Source organism: Dipodomys merriami, unplaced genomic scaffold (assembly GCF_024711535.1).
Source record: "Dipodomys merriami isolate MVZ:Mamm:240054 unplaced genomic scaffold, mDipMer1.0.p SCAF_9, whole genome shotgun sequence".
Taxonomy (NCBI): domain Eukaryota; kingdom Metazoa; phylum Chordata; class Mammalia; order Rodentia; family Heteromyidae; genus Dipodomys; species Dipodomys merriami.
In genome coordinates this window covers 12,364,344-12,385,713 of record NW_027206512.1, presented here as the reverse complement: position 1 = coordinate 12,385,713, position 21,370 = coordinate 12,364,344, and the positions used below count along the sequence as shown (strand labels likewise).

Sequence of the window (21,370 nt, the reverse complement as noted above, 5' to 3'; positions counted from 1 at the left end):
ATACTATCAAACTTGTCATTGTTAAATAATGGGTCTGAAATAGTGTAAATCTTGTTTTGTGTGTTTTATTATTGGAGGACACATTGTATACTCTACAGTATGTAAAGTGTTACTAATATTATGCTGTTCTTTTTCTATAAGGTAATTTGTAACAAAGACTAGATGAGCCAGTGTTCTCCAGAATTTGCACAACAGAATTCTTTGGGTAGATCCTGAATGGAACCCATTTATAAGTATTTCCCCTGCTCTTTACTCTTCCTAGTAGCTTCCAGGAATCTACAAAACTGTTTATGAAACATCTTCAAACTGCTTTGATAACAGTTGTTGATTAGAAATAGAAATCAACCCAATTACTAGTAAATCTTTAAAAAGCTTGCATTCACCGGGTGCTGGTGACTCACGCCTGTAATCCTAGCTACTCAGGAGGCTGAAATCTGAGGATCATGCTTCAAAGCCAGCCTGAGTCTGTATGACATTAATCTACAATAAATGACTCAAAAAAATCCAGAAGTGGTGCTGTGGCTCAAGTGGTAGAGCACTTACCTTGAGTGAAAGAAGCTCAGGGGGGCTAGAAGGTGGCTTAGTGATAGAGTGCTTGTCTTGCACTCAATCACTCAATCACTCAGCACCACATAAGCAGAAAAATCCGGAAGTGGCACTGTGGCTCAAGTGATAGAGTGCTAGCCTTGAGCTGAAGAGCTGAAGGACTACGCTCAGCCCAGAGTTCAGGCTCCATGACCGACAAAAAATAAAGCTCAGGGACAGAGTCTAGACCCAGAGTTCAAGCCCCAGAACTGGCAACAACAATGAAAACCACTTGCATTCATCTTTTCAGCTTTTTTCTTTGTTTTTGTTTAAAAATATATATACAGATGGCTTTATGAGCCAGTCTTCCTGGTATTTCTGGAATTTTATTTTCTCCTTCTATATAGTGAAAAATAGCTACATCAATATCATAAGGTATATGGATGATATAAATAATACACTGTGTTTAGTGAAGTCATATCAAGATAGGTTAGCAATCATTGTTAACATCAAATGCTCTGCTTTTGTTATTATTTTTACTAATTAAAGGTCTACTTGTCTTGATTAGTCTATTCTTGAAAGCATACTAAAATCTTTCAATTTTTCAGTAACCATATCTGCTTGTTTAACCAGGAACGAACACTAAGAGATATGGCCACTATAAATTGAACCTTTAAATTAATTATTTGATTATTTGAGGATTCGCAAAAGATGGGTCCAAAATAGATGTTTTTAGAAAAATAAAAATATATCCTATTAAAAATTCTATATACCAATTGTTTTACAATCTTCTCACATGATTAGCTCACAGGGTTGTTATGAAATAGGTCCGAAGGACAAAAAATCTAAGGAAAAGGAGGGAAATGGTTTATTTGTGGCAGAGTGAGATTCAACCTAGGCAGTCAGGCTCCAGAATAAATTTACTAAACCACAAAGCTCCTTGTTATGAACACATTATTATGCAGCCAGAGCACTTGTAGATAGACGTTCAAATCTTTCATATACTAGTTTTCAACTTTCACTAGAATGCAAAGATCTTTTTGGCTTTTATCATTACATTCTCTGTGTCTAAAATGTGTCCTACTATGCACTAAGTATACTTACTGGATAGATTAATGAAATTAATTGCTATAAAGAGAAAAATAGATCCAACTTATACTACTCTAATAAAAACTGTCAAATAATATATATTTCACCTAGATTACATTTTACATTTTCAAACCTCTAGTCTCATCAGAAATCTAAACATATTCTCTATTCTCAAGATACAGCTTATTTCCTTGTAATACTCATAATCATTGCTCATACTGATACAAATTCCAATCCAAATTCCAAAATAAGATCCCTGTGTGTATTTTCAACAGCATCTAACCTTACCCAAAGCCCCTGTGGTTTTGGCTGAGTGATCTAATAGTAACTAGAGATGAGACTTGTCTTTAATAAAAATTTCAGCTGGAAGCCAGTTACCAGTATAGTTATTAACAATGTTACTTTGGTAAACTCTGAACTGTCATACTATAAAATGTTTTATTTATCCTATTATCCCACTTTGACATTTTAAATAGTCCTAACTAGGGATAAAACATAAGTGCAATTCCAATCTGAACCTGTGATGAACTGGTGTCCTGTGATTGCTGCCATTGGTGCTGAGCTATAGAGCTCCAAAAAAAAAAAAAAATGATCACACCCTCTTTTTAAAATTTGAGTCTCTTCTTTCTGGTCACCAGAATTTATAGTGATGACAGCATCATGGGAAAATGTGCCCTTACTTATGAAACCCATGGAATTTTACTCTGGTTATTTTGTAATTCAAGATCCTAGTAGAAAACTGGTAACTTCATTCCAAAGGGCATAATGAAAAATGAGTGATAACTTAACAATTTCTAAAGTATTGTAAGCTTTCATGAAAACAAATGAACACTGGAACTGGAGGTGTGGTTTAAGTCGTAGACTGTCAGCACTGAGCAAAAAGCTATGCTAAAGCAAGAGGCTATGAGTGTAAGTCTCAATACTGGCACATAAGCAAAACAAAACAATGAATATTGAAAACAACTGAAGGCTAATAACAGAATACTGAAAACTCACTACTACACTTAGCACTACTGGAGACCGGAGAAACCTGTGACTTTGGGAGTAGAGGGCTAAAATGTAGCCCAATGTAGGGAAAAACTTCTGCCTAGCATAGAGGGAGACAGACAAAGGGTTATCTCTACCTGTCTCGTAGTTTTCCTATCTTTAGATGTGATCTCTCAAATCCAACCACAAGCCACAAGTCATGAAAGCCTGATTGAACTGTGTCAGTCATCTTTCCTCTACGTCAACAAGTACTTGAGATAAGCAACTTACAAAGAGAAAGGGATAATATTGGTACAAAATTATTAATTCGTAATTAATTAGTAATTTTTAAAAATATTTTAAAAAATATTATTTTTAAATGCCTGTGAATAAAATGAGGCCAGAAGAAACTAAATACAATGAGAGATAGTAAAATTACTCCTAGAGGCAAAAAGATAAAGAAGGGGAATTCCTCACCTATGCTTCAGGTTGTAGTTAGAGAGCACTATGCTTTATCATCCTGAACTTGGAAAAAGGCTAATTATCAATGACTATAATTCTCTGTGCCAAACTAGGAAGAGAATGAGTGAAATACTACTTGAAGTAAATATTGTTTCAAGCTGAGAAAAACTTAGTGAATAAGAGCATAAGCTTTTGAGTCCAACACCTTTAGTTTGGAATAATGGTTTATTACACTAACATATCCATTCAACAAAAACATACTAAGCAAAGTGCTAGGCACTGGTGGTAAACTGGGAATCAATGCAGATATATTTTAGACTTAGTTAACTTGAATCATGACTCAAATAATCAGAGAAACAATGCTACTTTAACATGGATGGGCATATGATACTATTTATAGAAAGCAATTGCTTGCATGCTAGGAAGCCAGAGAATACAGTAAAAGTTTAACTGTAGGAAAATTAGCTTGATTCAAGACCATGTAGGGACTTTTATCCTAGAACAGATCAAAGTTTTATTGAAGACTTTTAAGCAGGAAAGTTGCGAGATCAAACTTTTATATGGAGATAGTTTTCCCTGCATTAAAAAACATATAGTTTGAAAAATGTTAGAAGTTTGTGTCAAATCCAATTAAAAGAATATAGGAAACGTTCTATATAAGAGATAATGGTCACAGAAACAAGAGAATGCTGGTAGGAAAGTCAAAGAGACTACAAATTCTACATTGCCAGCTTTGGTAATAAATTAAAGACAATGGCATTCACTATGCCAGAGAATATATCATGAGGACATAGCTTTACTTATGTTTTAATTTAACTATCTTAGGTTTAAAATGTCTTTGAGATATATAAGTAGAAATGTCAAATACACTTCTGAATACAAAGGCCGAAACTTTAGAGAGTTCTAGATTAGACACAATAATCCGGTATTCTGTTGACTTTTAACTGGTTATTGGAGTCTGATAACTTGGAGGAATAATAGAAGAGAAAGAACCATTGGATAAATCTTTGTAAAACTCTAATATTTTTAGGCCAATTACAGTCGGCAAAAGAAACTATACCAACAGAAAGGTAAGAGAAACATCTAGAGAAAAATCAACAAACCAAAAATGAAAAAAAAAAAGTGCTCAAAGTAATAGTAGCCAGTATCTATCTGCTTTTAGGGAATTAATGTAGATTGAGGGATGGACACTGTGAAGACTATAGCTTGTGAGGGTCATGTATATGGAATTTTGGACTCACAAGCCAGACAGCATCGGATACATTTGAAGAAATAGATTCAATGTAGGTAAGTGTTCAAGGAGATATGATAGGATGCTAGGTGGAGGGGTGGAGCCAAAGTAATTTTTTAATAGACTAGAGAAATTTGTGCATCTTTCTCAGCATTAAGGGGAATGATCCACTGAAAAGAAAGAAATAAGACAGAAAAGAGAAGTAATAACTAAAATGTCTTAGTCCATTTGTGGATACTATAACAAGAGGCTGAGGCTGGATAATTCACAAGAACAGAAATTTATTGTCTTATAGACATTAGGAAGTTCAAGTTCTAAGAAACAGCATCTAGCAAGAACCTCCTTACTATGCAATTCCATTATAGAAGGGCAAAGAGAGAGGGCTAGAGAAAGCAAGAGACTCTAATTTTTTATAGTGGCTATTATTTCACCCTAACCTTAATACTTCCCATTGGGTCCCCCTCCTAACACAGTGATATTAAGACTGACTCACCAGCTTGAGAGGAGGGCACAAATAAGCAATCATAGCCCAGGAAAACACTAATTACTCCTTTGTCTAAGATATTTAATGTCTCCTTCTTGGCTTCAAAACTGAAAAATAGGGGAAAAACATAGACCTCATGAAATTACTCCAACAACTAAACTCTAATAAAAATAGACATTGTTAGAATATGAGTAAAATTTCTGGCACATTTAATAAAATAGTACTTCAAATGAACAAAATGTCCTAGACAAAATAGTCACCAACACTTACCCTGTATTGAATGCTTCTTTTTATTGTCAAGGTGATGTTCACAGAGGGGTTACAGTTACATAAGTAAGGTACTAAGTACATTTCTTGTCAAACTTGTTACTCCGTTCCTCATTTTTCTCCTTATTCCTCCCCTCCACTCTTCAAGTTGTACAGATCATTTCCAACATATTGTCTTATGAATATCACTGTTGCATGGGTTCCTTCCTTGTCCTTTGTCTCACCATTCTGTTGTTCCCCTCCCCTTCCCTAATTCAGATAAATGTATATACAACACCAGGGTACCAGAATAAAATATAGTGACAACAGGGGATATGCCAGAGGGGGAAGAACATACAGAGCAAACAAAAAAAATCACATAGTACACTAAAAACAACAACAAAGAAAAACCTCTTGTGTCCATGTCTTAGAGTTCATTTCACTTAGTGTCATCTTATATAGTCATAGCTGTTGAACTATTCTGTTCATCCGCTAGGATTATCCTAGATGCATACTAATTATTGCAAATAATGGAAGCTATGGGACCTATGTTTCTTTGGGTCTGGCTTACTTCACTTAATATGATTTTTTCCAAGTCTTAGCATTTCCTTTCAAATGGGACAGTGTCATTATTTCTTATAGAGGCATAGAATTCCATTACATATGCATATATATGTATATATACATTATGTAACTAGTGCAATAAACATAATTGTGCTGGTAGCTTTTGTGTGGCCTTCTTTGTGGTCATTTGGGTAAATGCCCAGAAGTGGGATTGCTGGGTCAAAGGGGGGCTCTATGTGTAGTCTTTTGAGGAACCGCCATACTGCTTTCCAGGGTACACTCCCACCAACTGTGCAGAAGTGCTCTCTTTTGGCCACATCCCCTCCAGCGTCTGTTATTAGATTTCTTGATTATATCCATGAAGGAATAAGATTTAATTATTAGGACTATAAAGGAGTCTGACCATCCACCATGTCCTGTGTTGTAGATACACCTTAGATCCCCTGATGCTGAGGATGTGCGATGCTTGCTACCATGTTGATGTTTGTGACATTTGTGTTTGCAGGGTACTATTTTTCTACCTGGAAATAAAGTCCTTGAGCATCCCTGCAATGAGGAGAACCCAGGAAAATTCCTTTTTGAAGTAGTTCCAGGTAAGGTATTTTTCTGGTTTGGTAAAATTATTGTGATTCTGTCAGAAAAAGTGATGTTATGTCAGACAGGTTTCAGTCATCTTGAATTGTGACTGAACACATTAATTTGAGAACGCAAATATCAAAATTTGTTTCTATTTGCACAGTGGTACAAATGAATGTGCATAGACCTATAGACCAATGGCCATGTGACAATTCAATTGCTTCTGTCCACCAGACTCCAGAGTGGATAGACAGGAAATGATGATGTGGCACTTATAAAGGAGTGTTGGAAATAATTCTAAGTTTTACAGTGTTGTTATGATAGAAATTTGACAAGGTGTTATGGGTAAATATGATTCCTGTCTGATTCACTGACATGTTTCTTTACTAAATTGCATCTTAAGTGATTCTTTGTTATACAAATAAGAAACAAATCAAGAAAACTTCTCTCGGTGACTGACCAAGTATTACCTCTCCATCTCAACTTTGTTCCCAACCAACCATTTCCACATGTTTGGCTTGGAGAATTGAGGACATCTCTGCCAAGTCATCATATTCTGCTATTAAATTTCTGTAACATCTGTTCATTTTCCCTACTCATCTGCACCCATCCCTCAGAATGTACTTGATCCACACTTAAATCTGTGAATAATACAGCAAAACTTCCTCAAAAGACACAAATGTCTTTAGTCAGTGCTTCAGCCTTTCCTTGATGAAAGAAAAAAGGAGTTAACAGTGTGCCCTGGTTCTGGCTGATCTAGTTTGCCTACTATTGATATTGATCTAATCACAGGTGTGTGTAAATTTATTTGGATGAATAATATCTAACTCCTAGAAATATTGCTGCAATATAAATGCTAGCAATCTAAAATGGGAAAGAGTATTTCCCTCTCAATGACAACAGCTGTAATACTGAGTTCATCTGGCTCTCAGTGGAATCCATGACTAAATGTTAATTAATGCAGCTGAAGTGCAGAAAGGTTAGTCAGATGCATTGTGTTATTTGTTTTCCTCCAGGGAGAACATATTGTAAGAAACCTGAATCTTGTTTGCCCTATTAAAATCCTTTTATTCTTACTTCTTAGTAGAATACCGTACGGAACCACATTCCAGATGTTGCAGAGTCTTTGAAGTATCATTAGAAGAAACTTCTCTCCCACTTTATCCTCAAACATTAGTTCCTGTTGGCTTTTAAATAAGCATAGTATTTAAGTTGATGGCTCTGACATTTTCTCTCCAGTAATACTAGACATATCCTTCCCCATTTCATCTGTTCTCTGGTCAGAGATTTCATTTTTTAGTGAAAAAGTTCTGTTGTAATAATATATAGATGGACATTCTCAAATCATTTTAGAGAGACTTTTGTCTTCAAGGCCAGGAAACAGTGGGTAAATCTTTCTCTCCAACATTGCTATAATAGGCTGCATGTTCCCCATGCAGTGTATATGACATAAGGGCTTTTGTGAATCAGGTTTAAGGAGTTTAATACTAGGTAATATGAATCTGAGAGCTGTCCTTTCATAAACACTTCTGGATAAAATTCAGGCTAGATGTTGTAATTACAGAGGCAATATAGTTCATTGGGAAATATGCTTTTTTAATTAATACCATATGTAGTAGCTTCTAACTTGGGTTTTTTGAATTCTGAATCACACACTACAGAGTGTGAAGAGAATTGTGCCAAATGCTTCTTAGAAGAAAAGTGTCTGTGTTATTAATCTGTCACTGGAACTTTATTGGTGTGACCTTGACATCAAGTTGTTAATTCCAGGCAAGACCTGGAAAGTACTTGTTTAAGAATATGTGGATCTGTTTTGTGTGCCTTTTACCAGATTTTACAAATATCAAGATTATTTAGGACTAGCAAGACAGTTGGTTCATTTTTGCAAATGAGAATGGCAGGGTAATATTTTCAAAGTTTTCTAATTGTGTGATATGTGATGGTTTAATGTGGAAATCTCAGAAGTTACAACAGAGTATTTTTGATTCACCAGCACTTATAGAAGGCAGGAAGGATTGCACAAATGTGGTTATTTAAAAAAAAAAAACCAAAACCCTCTGTGGGTCTATCTATCTAACGGATCCTTATTCAGTATTGACTTTCTCTGTAGAATATTATCAATTGACACTTCTAAAATTCTGTTGTAACACTCATGCTTACAGACTCAGCTTGTCTTCTCTTTTTGGACAAATGTACTCAAAGTGTATGAATGAATAGGACAGTATTAAATCCTTTCATTTCATTATCCATAACAATTTCCAACAAAACTAAAGCATTCAGAAAACTCATTGTTGTTTATTCTAGTGTTGTATGCATTCATATACATTTATGTTTAAATGTACTGTTTAATACAAGTGTACTATTTCTATATAATTTACCCATAGATGTAGGGAATTTTTGTTTTGATTTGTTTCTTTTTAGTCTAAAACATCCAAAAATTACCGTGGATAATTAAGAAAAAAATCAAGTATTTTCAATGAAATTGGGAATTTTGTGTCTTATTTAGTTTTATCTACAAAGGTTTTAGTTGTTTGTAAAAAAAAAAACCTATCTGGAAAAACAATCCATAACAATGCAGAGTTATTTTCTCATAGATTTATTATCCCCTGAAATAATGAATTATCTCTCGGAATAATGCCATGATTTATAGCATTTCACTGCAATATTTTTCTAATTTCCCTCCTTGTTGTTCAAAAAGATGTCAGCCAATTTGGCAAACCTGAAGACTTTGTTGTTAGACATGCCAAAATTTAGATAAGTGAGCTTTTGTGGCCAAATACTAAGCTTTTGGGAAATGCGGTTGAGAAAGGAATGTTGGCAGATCATATGTATGTATGTGTGTGTATATATATATATATATATATATATATATATATATATATATATATATATACAGTTGGTCTCTCTTTCATAAAATGCTCTTGGTTGAGTTTTCCTTGTGAATTTTTAATTTTTTACATATAAAATTAACAATTAAGTAATGATGCTTTAAACTTCTTCAGAGAATAATCTCTCAGCCAGAGATAAAGAAAATGAACCAGAGATATAGACAGGCATAAAAACAAAGGGATGTATGTACCTCCATCTAGTTAACATGACAGATTTGCTTATTACTGCATCCTTAATATCCAGTACAATGTAACATGTGTAGAACAAATACTTAGTGGGGTAAATATAGTTGCTTTGTTTATAGAGAAAATTCAATTTTATAAAACAAAAACTTGAATTTCTTTTCCTACTGTGTAGTATCTTTCCTTCTCTGATGTCCCCAAGTAATCTTTGTGGTTCTCATAGCTGAAGAATTGGGAGGCTCCTCATAGCCTTTGATCTTCTATTTGTCATCCTCTGTGATGATGAGACTTAAGAGAAGGATGAAGGAAAGTATTGATCTTCCCACACAGTTGTGGCAGTACTTAACACCAACTGGTCCCTAAATTGTCCAGGTACTGCTGACATTTTCATGGAGAATATTTGTAAGTTTCACTACATCCCTAGGATTGGCAATCTACACCTAGGATATGATCCTGTTAGGTGGAATACAACAGATGGCTTTGAAGCCAGCTGCTTTCTTTGTGCTTATTCAGCTAAGAGAACATTCATGTTCCCTGGCCTGCCACATTTGGGAAACACAACATGTCTCCATGGTGCTGAATCCTCCATATTGTCTTTTTCTCTATGGGTCATCAACTACAGTGCTTAGCATGGTCAGAGGCTTGCAAACTTCAGAGGCTACTAAAAGTCTCTAATTTAAAGAAAGTTGATGGATGCTGTGGCACAACCCATGATCAATGTGCTTGTGCTTCCCTGACTGTTTTTGGTGGATGGAAAAAACCCTTACCAACCTCTCAAAGGACAGAGCTTATCATGAAGACTGATTTCTCCAAGTAGTATGTCCTGTTTCTTGGTCCTCATCTTAAAATTCTCAGGGCAAGTTCCTTCTCTGACACTCTTCCTTTCCTTAAGCCAGCAGAAAGGTGGCTCAACACAAGTTCCATTTGTCTTTTCAACTTAGATTGTAGTACTTTTTCCTTTAGGTTTGGGTCTTGCTAACAATTCCAATATCATTCAGAAGAAGTTTTTTTTTTTGGTATCTCAGGATTATTATTTATTTATTTATTTATTTTTATATTTTATTTTATTTTATTTGAGAACATACTGTACAGAGGGGCTACAATTACATGGGCAGGATAATGCATACATTTCTTACCAAGCATTGCAACCTCCTCCTTTGTTTACCCTTCACCTCCCTTCCCAGCCTCCCCTCTCCCCCCCACCCAATCATACCCCCCTCCCCCCCACACACCGACATTGTAAAGCTGGTTTTGACATGACATTTTGTACTTCTCATTGTTGCAACAGGTCCACCTGAATCCTTAAACGACTTGTTTGTCCCCATCTCCTCCACATGTTATACTGACATCAAATAAAGTGAAAGCGGGGGTTACACTGTGGGGGAGGGACATACAAAGCAACAAAGAAATAATCTTATAAATGCGTTAGAAACACATGCATGAAAGAAACGAAAACATTAAAATACATATTTAAGGGTTCATTTTCCTAACATCACATTATCTGACCTTTTCCGCTTGACTCATACCTATACTAGATATTGCAAATAAGGGAAACCATGGGACCTATGCTTCTTTGGGCCTGGCTTACTTCACTTAATATAATTTTTTCCAAACCTTTCCATTTCCTAACAAATGGGGAAATGTCATTCTTTCTGATGGAGGCATAGAATTCCATTGTGTATATATACCACATTTTCTTGATCCATTCATCTACGGAGGGGCATCTGGGTTGGTTCCATATCTTAGCTATGGTAAATAATGCTGCAATAAACATAGTTGTGCTGGTAGCTTTAGTGTGGTCTTTTTTGTAAACATTAGGGTAAATGCCCAAAAGTGGGATTGCTGGGTCATAGGGGAGTTCTATGTGAAGTCTTTTGAGGAACCTCCATACTGCTTTCCAAAGTGGTTGAACAAGTTTACATTCCCACCAACAATGAAGTAAGGTTCCTTTCTGTCCACATCCCCTCCAGCATCTGTTGTTGTTAGAGTTCTTGATTTTTGCTGTTCTAACTGGAGTGAGGTGATATCTCAATGTTGTTTTGATTTGCATTTCTTTTATGGCTAGGGATGTTGAACATTTCTTCATGTGTCTATTGGCCATCCTTCTTTCTTCTTCAGAGAATCTTCTCTTTAAGTCTTTCGCCCACTTATTTATTGGGCAGTTGTTTCTTTCAGGATTTGTTGTTGGGTGGTTTAATTTTTTGAGTTCCAAGTATATTTTAGATATGAGACCCTTGTCCGTTGTATGGCTAGTAAAGATCTTCTCCCAATCCGTGGGCTTTCTATTGATCTTGCTAGCTATGTCATTTGCCCTGCAGAAGCTCTGCAACCTTATGCAATCCCATTTGTCCAACCTTTCTTTGATTTGATGTGTTTCCGGGTCTCTATTCAGAAAATTTCGGCCTGAGCCAAGGAGACCTAGGGTTTCTCCTATTCCATCCTGTAATGTTTTCAGAGTATCTGCTTTGAGTTCCAGAAGAAGCTTTTTATTTATTTCCTACGTATAATTTTTATTCTGGGTTCCCAGGAAACTTATTTTGATGGAGTTATGTTAGGACGCTTACTAGAGACCACGCTCTGGAGGCAGGCCATATTAATGGAAATGTGGAAAGCAGTTTAGGCAGATGAGGCTGGTTTACCACATTATTAGGGATCTCTGAGGCTAGAATGCCCCATAGTATTTCTCCAGTCAATAGGACTTGGTCTGTCCTTCCTGGTATCAGGTGTCCTTGACTGGGAGACAAGAGAACTGACAGGCTCAGGCAAAGCAATTCCCTGCTGCAGTGGAGAACAATTTGCTTAAGAGCCACTTGCCTTTAACAGCTAATATACTAGTGTCTTGCCATCCAGACAAAGCACCTGTGTGTTGAAGTATCTATAGTTGTGTCTGTACCTGGATTTCTGCTCCTCAAGATATGATGTGCTGCTTCATTTAATCCTCACTCTACCTTGAGATGATGTTACTTCTCCATTCCACAGAAAAACAAATTAACAAAGTTACTTGATCAAAAGCTTACATTCACAATACTGGTTAGTGAATTTGTAGCTATATAATTATCTGTGTGGACATTTATATACTTTCATGTTTGTTGGTGTGTCTTTTGTGTGTGTGTGTGTTTGTATGTGTGCATGTGCATGTATGTAGAGTTAAAGTTTTGGAGTTCAAAATAGACATATACATGTATCATTTTAAGCACTTAAAATGAGTTAACAATATATTACAAACTGGAGCCTATTTTCTGAACTATGAATATGTGAAGTTAGTGTTTTGAACTGAAGTGGATATACTGATATCTCTTCTTAGCTCATCCATTAAGAATGAGAGCTGTGGCACTTGAGGTAAGAATAAGAATTAACTTACTTGTAACTATTTAAGCCCATAACAAAAGCAAATCACTGCACAAAGATTCCCAGATGGAGTTCTTTTGAAAGCATGTTCTGAAGTCACAACTAGTAGGGTGAACACACACTTGCCAGAAGTATGTTTACATGTTAAAATTAAAAAAACCTGCAACAAAGGACACGTGCATGCCTAATGCTTTTCCCACAGAAAATTCTTGGAATCTGAAGTCTTCTCTTTGTTATAGAAAAAATTCATTGCTGAAATTAGAACTTGTTCACAAACTACCTTTATACACTGGCCAAGCCAGTGTAGCCACCAAATGCACCTTGCACTAATCATATGCTTGGAATAGTCTACCAGCCAAGCAAAGACCATTATGGGTTTTATGGAATTACCAATATTTCCAATCCTCAAAGCTCCCTCTTGACCCAGTGGCCCAGATCAATATTGATAGATCTAGGAAGATTTTTGATCATTTTTCCATACCCCAGGAAAGAAAGCAATTATTGAATGAAGAAAACATAGAACGTGGGCTCCTGAAGTAGCTATGGAAGCAAGAATGAAGGAACTGTAAAGGGGTAACCTACTGTGATTATCGACTTGCTTGGAAACAAAGCTGAACTCTTCAAAGACAAGGGTTATTTTCCAACCTTTCCTCATGGATATGCTGGACAATTACATGTTACTTCTATATATTTTAGTGAAGATATTTGTGTTTTATTTTACAGAAATATTTCCTAAAGTTTAGTGAAATTCCAGAAGACATGGGTGACTCAAGTGTCTGATAAATGTATCATGAGTCCTTTTAATAAAAAATATGAAATCATACACACTTTTGAGTGCTTTGGATACTTCTTTAAACCTAATCATAAAGAAAGTTGAAAATAAATTTGAATCTGTGGCCAGATACTTAATTAATCTTTATCTCACATTCTATTTATATATTTGGACATTTATATTTAATTTCCTGTGCATGTATTTATTTCACCTATATACATGTACAGAAAAACATGACATGATTTCTCTGTGATTTGTATTTGTCTAGCATATCAACCACTATTAGCATTGTATCTCTCTGATTCAACTGTTCTTCTAGTTTTATGAGTATGTATTGTATGACTATATATTGCTTTTAAAAAATTATTTTAATTTTATTGTCCAGGTGATGTATAGATGTAGTGAGTTCATTTCTTGTCAAACTTGTTACCCCTCCCTCATTTTTCTACCACTTTCCCTACCTCCCTCCCCCTCAATTTGTACAGATCATTTCCAATATATTGTCTTGTGAGTATTGCTGTTTCATTGGTTCTCTCTTTGTCCTTTGTTTCACCATTTTATTGTTCAGATATATTTCTTGTATTTACAAAAGAATGTTCCTTGGATAGAATGATTCATGTGTCTGAAGGCTATAAAAGTTTTAAAGTGCCAAAACATGAACATACTTAGATGGTCAGTACAGCTGTATTATGTAATAAGCCAGCAGCGAAATAAGTAGTTATGACAGATAATCATGGGTGTCTGTGGGAAAGAAAACTTCTTGGCAATTTTCGAGTTTTTGAAATAATTATGCACCACCAGAGAAAAAATTTTGCCATGTATATCTGTAATTATAACTCCCTGGTTCCACAAAGAAGGTCCTTAAATGCATTAACTTGTCATGTAAGTTAGCATTTGGCATCTATTTTATATGAAAATGTAGGGATATTTTTAATAGTGGTTTAGCAAAATATGGTCATTTTTCTTTTCACTAGTAAATTATGCTGCTAAGATATCGATTTTACAATAGTCCCTTTATTTTAAGAATTTCACCCCTACCCCTTTATGTTACTACTGTAAATTAAAATCCATGCAATTACATTTGTCATCCAAAAGCAACTGTGACAATCTCTTTATTTTCCGCCTAGAACTGTAGGCAGCCCTGGGGTTTTTGTGTTATTTTGTTTTGTCTTTGTTTAGTGTTGATGTATGCTGATCTTTTGGAGAATGTGAGTAGGAGTTCTTCATGGGATGCAAACATAGTCTATGTCCACAAGTAGTTCTAATCATGAGGTAAATACAGTGGTGGAGATCAGTACGTTTTAAACTATTGTGTATTCCTTTATTTAAAAAATGTTTTGTAGATTTCAATTCCAAGTTGCCTTTCTACTTAAAATACCTTAAAGGATACATTTGAAAGAGGCTATTACCATGGTACAATGAGTATTTTAAAATGTTTTAAACCTTTTGAAATTCTGGGTGTCATTTCAACCAATAAGCATGTAAACAAGGCTTTTATAAATTGGTTGAATGTGTCATCACATGGTTACTTATGATAAATCTGTATAGTGTGTTCTCTTGTGTGTTAGATAAGGGATCAATGAACGTTTTCTAGACAGGACCAGCGAGTAAATATTATAGGCTTTTTTGGGTGTACTGGCTCCATGATAATTACTCAGCTTTGTTCTGGTGATATAAAAAAATAGGTATGGTTGTGTTTCAATAACATTTCATTTGTTAACATTAAAATGTGAGATTTTTATATCAAAATATCAAGAACTATCATTTATCTTTTGATTTTTTTCAGTCTCTTAAAAATGAAGAACATATAGACAGTGGGCCAGGTTTGACCCATTGATTGCTGACCTCTGTTTGAGATTATAAAAAAAACAAATCTATGAAAAGCATCCTGAAGATACTAATAAAAGTCACTAATCCCTACTGGTGCCACCAGTGCCAGAATTAGATCTCTGACACAGCCTTGTCTCCCTCGTCCAGGGCGTCAGTCTGTCTCAAAATCAGGATGCAAAACCTATTTGCCATTTTTGTTTAGAAGAAATATCTCTAAATAATATCTTCTTTTTCTTTTTAAAGAAACACAAAATGAATCTAAAATGTAGAGTGATGAAACTGAAAGAGTCTAAGTCTTGTCTTACCTTCTTCATGAAGAAGACTAGATTCTGAAAAGAGTTGAAATCTTCTATGTGACTTTTAAATGATGTGTACCATTAATAGAAGACTGAGTGTGCTTACATGAAAAGCATTTTCCATACTTTATTCAGTCCCCATGAGTTCAAGGAGCTATTTGTGGGCATTCTGAGCTGGAAGCATCCCTTGGATAATTAAACAAACTTGAAATATCTTCTAAACTATCATTTCATTTTTACTTACAATACTAAATATCTTAGAGAAAATGGAAATACTTTGTAGGTAAAGCAAACAGAATTAACAATCTTCTCAGTGAGACAGTTAATTTTTCTACCACTCATTTATTCATATGCCCCCACAAACTCATCAGTTTTCCTTTGGTATTGGTATGTTAAACACCTCCTTAATATAATACCTAATGTCTCTTGAGGCATTAATATATGCATATAGGCCTTGTATACACCAGACTTTATATAAAAGAGTTATTTCACATGACTAGTGGTAGATACCATTCCACAACAATCAGTGGTATCTATTCACATTCCTAATAAAAGCTAAAACTAGGGTTTGCACACACCTAAGCCCACAAAACATAACACAACTCCCTTACAGTGGTAAGATTACAGATAAGTGTGTCATGGAAATCCCACATAGGCCACATATCAAAGAGATAATAGAAATAAGTATGACTAAAACAACTGAAAGAGGCTACAGGGCAAAGGTCAGTATATATTGTCTTTCCTTCTGTCCATGATGCTCACATTTCTCATATGGTTTGTATTCTATTTCTTCCTCTTTCTTGGACAATCTTAAAAATAGAAATGACATTTTCTATCCCTAATTCCTAGTCAAGCACCATCCTATAGTGTATGCTTATTGCTAGTTGTTGAATTTATGGTTAATCAAGAATTCTATTTTTTCTCTATGGGGTGGTGGACAACATTGGATGAGTCAAAAGTAGACAAACCTCTGGCTCTGAACTGTTTAACTAAATCATCTTTTAACCCAGTGCCTTAAGAGACTGGAGACTGGAATAGTTCATTAATTTCTGGTGCTATTTCTTCAAAATGGTACCTTCAATCCCTCAACTTTCGATCTTTCAGTAATACTAAAACCAGCCCTGTGTTTTCCTAACTCAGTGACAGAAGCTATTTATTAACAAGTTATTCGCTGTAACAATTGTGTTTCTACCCTCACTCTTCTTTGTGGCATGGTTTTAATTATGCATTCTCAGGCTGTTCATGTTTACCTGCTCTTTCACCCAATAATTGAAAAAGGCTTTGCAATCAAATCAGGCTAAGGAAATAAGCCAGTAAAATACTAAACAAATGTCAGCTTCTGTAATTGTAAATTGAGTTTATCCAGATGGTTCTTTTTCTGCAGAAGGGGTTCTTGGGGCTAAGGGCTTAGTGAAAAAAGTGTGTTTAGGTTGATGGCCAGTGGAGAGCATATCTAATACGTCAGAAATGATGTGGGTATGGAAAAGGAACATTGTGGTGAGGGAGAAAGAAAAGACCAGGCAGATAGTGAGAGACAGTGGCGGGCAAAGGCAACACCTTTTCCAATGCCTGGACAACCTAAATATGGCTCCAATGAAGCAAAGCTGCTGATGACTGGAGCAGACAGGCATAGAGTACAGGTGTTCCTTCCCTTGGGATGAGATGGACAGTGAAACAACCAGATGCCCAACCAGCTGATATTTGCACACACAAAGGGATATAAAAAGGAGACCACACAAGCCAACATCAAGCTATCGATTTCTGGGTCCCCTTCTCATTCTCCCATTGCAAGAAGTTTATTCTCATCTTCCTCTTCCTTACTTATCTAGGAAGAAAGTAAACAAGATCTTATATATCATATAAGGTGGTCCTCCCAGCTGGGAGTTTTGGCTGGGGATTTGACAGGGTAAACAGCTTTCCTCAGTATCCCTGGCACTTACTCTCACTTTCCAGTTAAACTATCTCTGCTTCCACATTTCTTGCCTCACAATTCTTTATTTGGAAAGGACCCAAGACCGCTAGGTGGTATCAATACCATCATAGGAAAAGGAATCTATCAAGAAGAAAGAAAATGTATACATAGTAGAACAGCCATTGATAAGTAAGTGTGGGAAATTAACTTGCAGCAAGGATAAACCTGGCACACCCCTCATCTGTGCCAACTCAGAGAACCAAAAGATCCTGACTGCTACTATTTCTCTCTCACTTTCTCTCTCTGATTGAAAACTTACATGATGTGCTCCTGAATGCTTAAAAGTAAAATTACAAACACTATATACAACCCTACAATGAATTCCCAAGCTGGTCAGATTTCCTGGCTTTAAAAAGAATGTTATCCTCATTGGCCAATTAATCTAGGGGTTCCTCTGGTTCTGCCCATGATTCAAATGCTGCTTTCTTGAAAACGTCATCTTCATAGGTCCATTACCTCTGTCTTGTTAGAACCATATATCTGAAAACTCAAAGGATCAACTATTTCAGTTCATGATTTTAGAGGCTTCAGTACACGATCAGTCAGTTCCATTGCTTTGGGTCTGCAAGAGTTAGACCATCATAGAGGTGAAGCGATGAGGAGGGGAAAGAGAGAGAGTCAGAAATAAAGGTAGAAAGAGACGTGGAGAGACAAAGACAGACAGACAAGTGACAGCAGAAAATAGAGAGAATGAACAATGAGAAAAAGAAAAGAGACAAAAGAAGAAATGAAGGAAGGAAGGAAGGAAGGAAGGAAGGAAGGAAGGAAGGAAGGAAGGAAGGAAGGAAGGAAGGAAGGGAAGGGAAGGGAAGGAGGGAAGGAGGGAAGGAGGGAGGGAGGGAGGGAGGGAGGGGGAGAGGGAGGGAGGGAGGGGGAGAGGGAGGAAGGAAGGATGGGAAGAGTCAGCCAAAAGAACCCATTCAATAAAAGTCCCAAGGATTCCATCCTACTTTGATTCCTTTTACTACAATCCCTGCACCTAAATAAGAAAACTGGCCAGTGAAGATAAAACCACCTTAAAAAGATGAAATATATTTCAGATACTTGGATAAATATAAAACTGTTTACACTAGTTAAATGGAAGTGGAGAAAGAGCAGAGACTGGGCTGATCTTGGAGGAGTTACTAGGGAAGACAGCTAGGACTTGGTGAAGGACCATTCAGATAGTTATATAATTTCAGGCTATACAAAATTATCAATACAGGTAAACAGCTTCAGGCAACCACTGACAACTATTATGTGTCTGTCTCTAATTTCTAGGACCCCAGCCCTGGAATGCCTTCTAGGCACCCACAGGTCAGTGTAGAGGTCTGAGCTTTGTATACTAGATAGGTATAGGATGAAATCCCAGTTCTGCCTCTGGAGTTAGTTGTTTGCAACTGTTTTCTCTTGGTAAATATAAAGTAAAAATGCTTCCCTCAAAAGATTGAAGTGAACAGGGAGAAGGTAAGAATTTGTGGACCATCAAGCATTCTACTTAGCTGACTGAAAAGTAACATTTTGAAGCAATTGGCTATGATATGCCTTATATAAATAACTGCTGGCTTGGAGACTGAGTGGTCTTACATGGGATTCTAAATGCAGCAGAAATTTAGGGGAAAGAAAAAAGGTCACTGTGGGCTGGAGCAATCAGAAAGTGTTCCCAGAGGCAGTGAGTATGTATGCATCTGGAATTTAAAGAACTATAGGAGTTGGATTAGATAGCTAAGCTGTTAAGAATTTCAGGCTGAGAAAATATTGTAAGCCCAAATGTGGTACACATGGCCCTTGTCATTGAAAGGGACACTACAACAGAAGGAGTGGCACCAAGGACACATGCGTGTCTATTTGGCAATCTTCTTACAGGGCGAAATTGGGGGGGAGGGGAGGGTTCCTGATTCTTAGGTAACTTTGCAAACAGTCGGCATCACTTTGCAAACAGTAGGCATCGCTCAGGTAGTTTTGTGAAAATGCACAGCTAAATGCTAACAAAAAGCTTGTATTTTAGGGACAATAATGTGCAATTCAAATATCTTTCATACACATAAATTGTATCAACCACTTATCAATTCAGTACACCTCACCAATATTACAGGACAGTCCTCAATCACTAATGGCTTAAGGACCCACAGATCCCAACCAGGTTTCCTTGTGAATTCCTACTTGATCAGCACTATTTAAAAATAACATTTTATGTCTATGACAAAAAACAAGTACTGTGTAGAATGTCTAGAGTGCTAATTATGTTTCTAAAGCTGTCATGATGAAGTACCACAAACTGACACTGAGGACATTTATTTTCTTAGAACTTAGGGGCTGGAAGTACACAATCAAGATTTGACACCATTTTCTTTTTTTTAAATAAGCTTTTATTGTGAAAATACTGTACAGAGCAAGGTAATGAATACATTTTTTTTTATCAAGAATTGTCTTTTGAGACCTTCTCTCAAGTCCTGATTTCTTCACAGTCCCTTTCTCTTGGCCTAATTTCTTCTTCTGAGTACACTAATTATATTGTGTTAGAGCTCACTCTAGAAATTTTATTTTAATCTAATAGCCTCTTTATAGACTATATCTCCACAATTAAGAATTCAGAATTCCTAAATTCAGCAGTCCTAAGAGGCTCAAACTTCAACATACATATTTTGGAGAGACACAAATCAGTCAGTGTTAGAACAGTAAAGGAGGTTAAGGCCTAACTTCTAGAGGCTTCTCATTTGTAAGGGTAAATGCATCAGACTTGTTATTGGTGCCTTGAGTCCCATCAGAAATTCAGATCTAAGTTTGAAAAGACCAAATAATTCAGCAGAGAATTAGCATGTGAAATAGAAACAGCGCTTCTAGAAGACCACATATTTATGTCTAGTTGGTCCTTCTGCATACTGACTTTAGATTTAAAATTCCCCTTAAATCTATTCATGGGGTTTTATTTAGTTGTTGTTGTTTTTTTTTTTTAACATTTAGCCTAAAGGAAGTAGACTAGACATCTAGCTTTGACCTATTTTTTTTCTTCAAATTTCTTTCTTTGAAGTCAAGGCTAATTTTATCTGGGAACAAACTCCTTTTTAAAGTGGTACACAGATGCATTAACTACTACTGATGATCAGTGTAGTCATGAACAAAACAACAAAGAGGAGTCTTGATATGTCTTATCTAGTGTTCCAAGCCTTCTGTGGTAAATTACCAACTTGTCATTCAGGGCATTTATGAGCAAGAAGTATCAAGGCACGCAATTAAAGCTTCTGGAAAATGATTAGTACAGGGGCATGGCATGAGGTAGGGTTCATTTCTTTAGCACCAATCACATTGTCTTTCTCATGGCTCATTATTCCTGGTGTGTCACTTGTTGGCAGGAGTCATAGCAGAAATAATGACTAAATCGTGCTTGGGACTTATTGACTCTAATCTATGGGCTGTGATTTGTCACAATGGGTTCTTTGATCGAAAGATAAATAACTCATTTCACCATGGATATAACCAACACCAATCAATTATTATTTGACTATTTGTTTTGCATTTTATTTTGGATTATACTTTACTCTGCAGATAACCTTACTGTCAGCTTAATTTTAAAGGTATTTCTCCAATTTCCTGATGGAAAATGTAAAAAATTCATTATATCTTTCAGTGACCTTCTTTCCCACTATTATAGGAGAGGAACTATCATTTTATTTCTTTTATTATATATTTAAATAAGTTTCTATTGTGAAAATACTGTACAGAGGGGTAACAGTTACATGAGTAAGGTAATGAGTATATTTCTTTTTTTTAAAATTTAATTTTATTTTATTTGTGAAATACTGTACAGAGGAGTTACAATTACATGGGCAGGATAATGCATACATTTCTTACCAAGCATTGCAGCCTCCTCCTTTGTTTACCCTTCACATCCCTTCCCAGCCTCCCCCCTCCCCCCCAATCCCAATCCCAATCCTTCTCCTTCCCCCCCCTTCCCCCCC

General features: G+C 36.0%; 1 protein-coding gene across 1 annotated transcript in view; it reads left to right on the top strand.

Moving 5' to 3' along the window:
• The window catches only part of Arhgap24 (Rho GTPase activating protein 24), a 466,818-nt gene that overhangs the window by 207,741 nt on the left and 237,707 nt on the right, over nucleotides 1-21,370 (top strand). Inside the window, exon 3 of the mRNA XM_070012334.1 lies at nucleotides 6,073-6,160. Within this exon, the coding sequence (XP_069868435.1) occupies nucleotides 6,073-6,160 (88 nt within the window). The remainder of the gene's footprint in view (nucleotides 1-6,072; nucleotides 6,161-21,370) is intronic.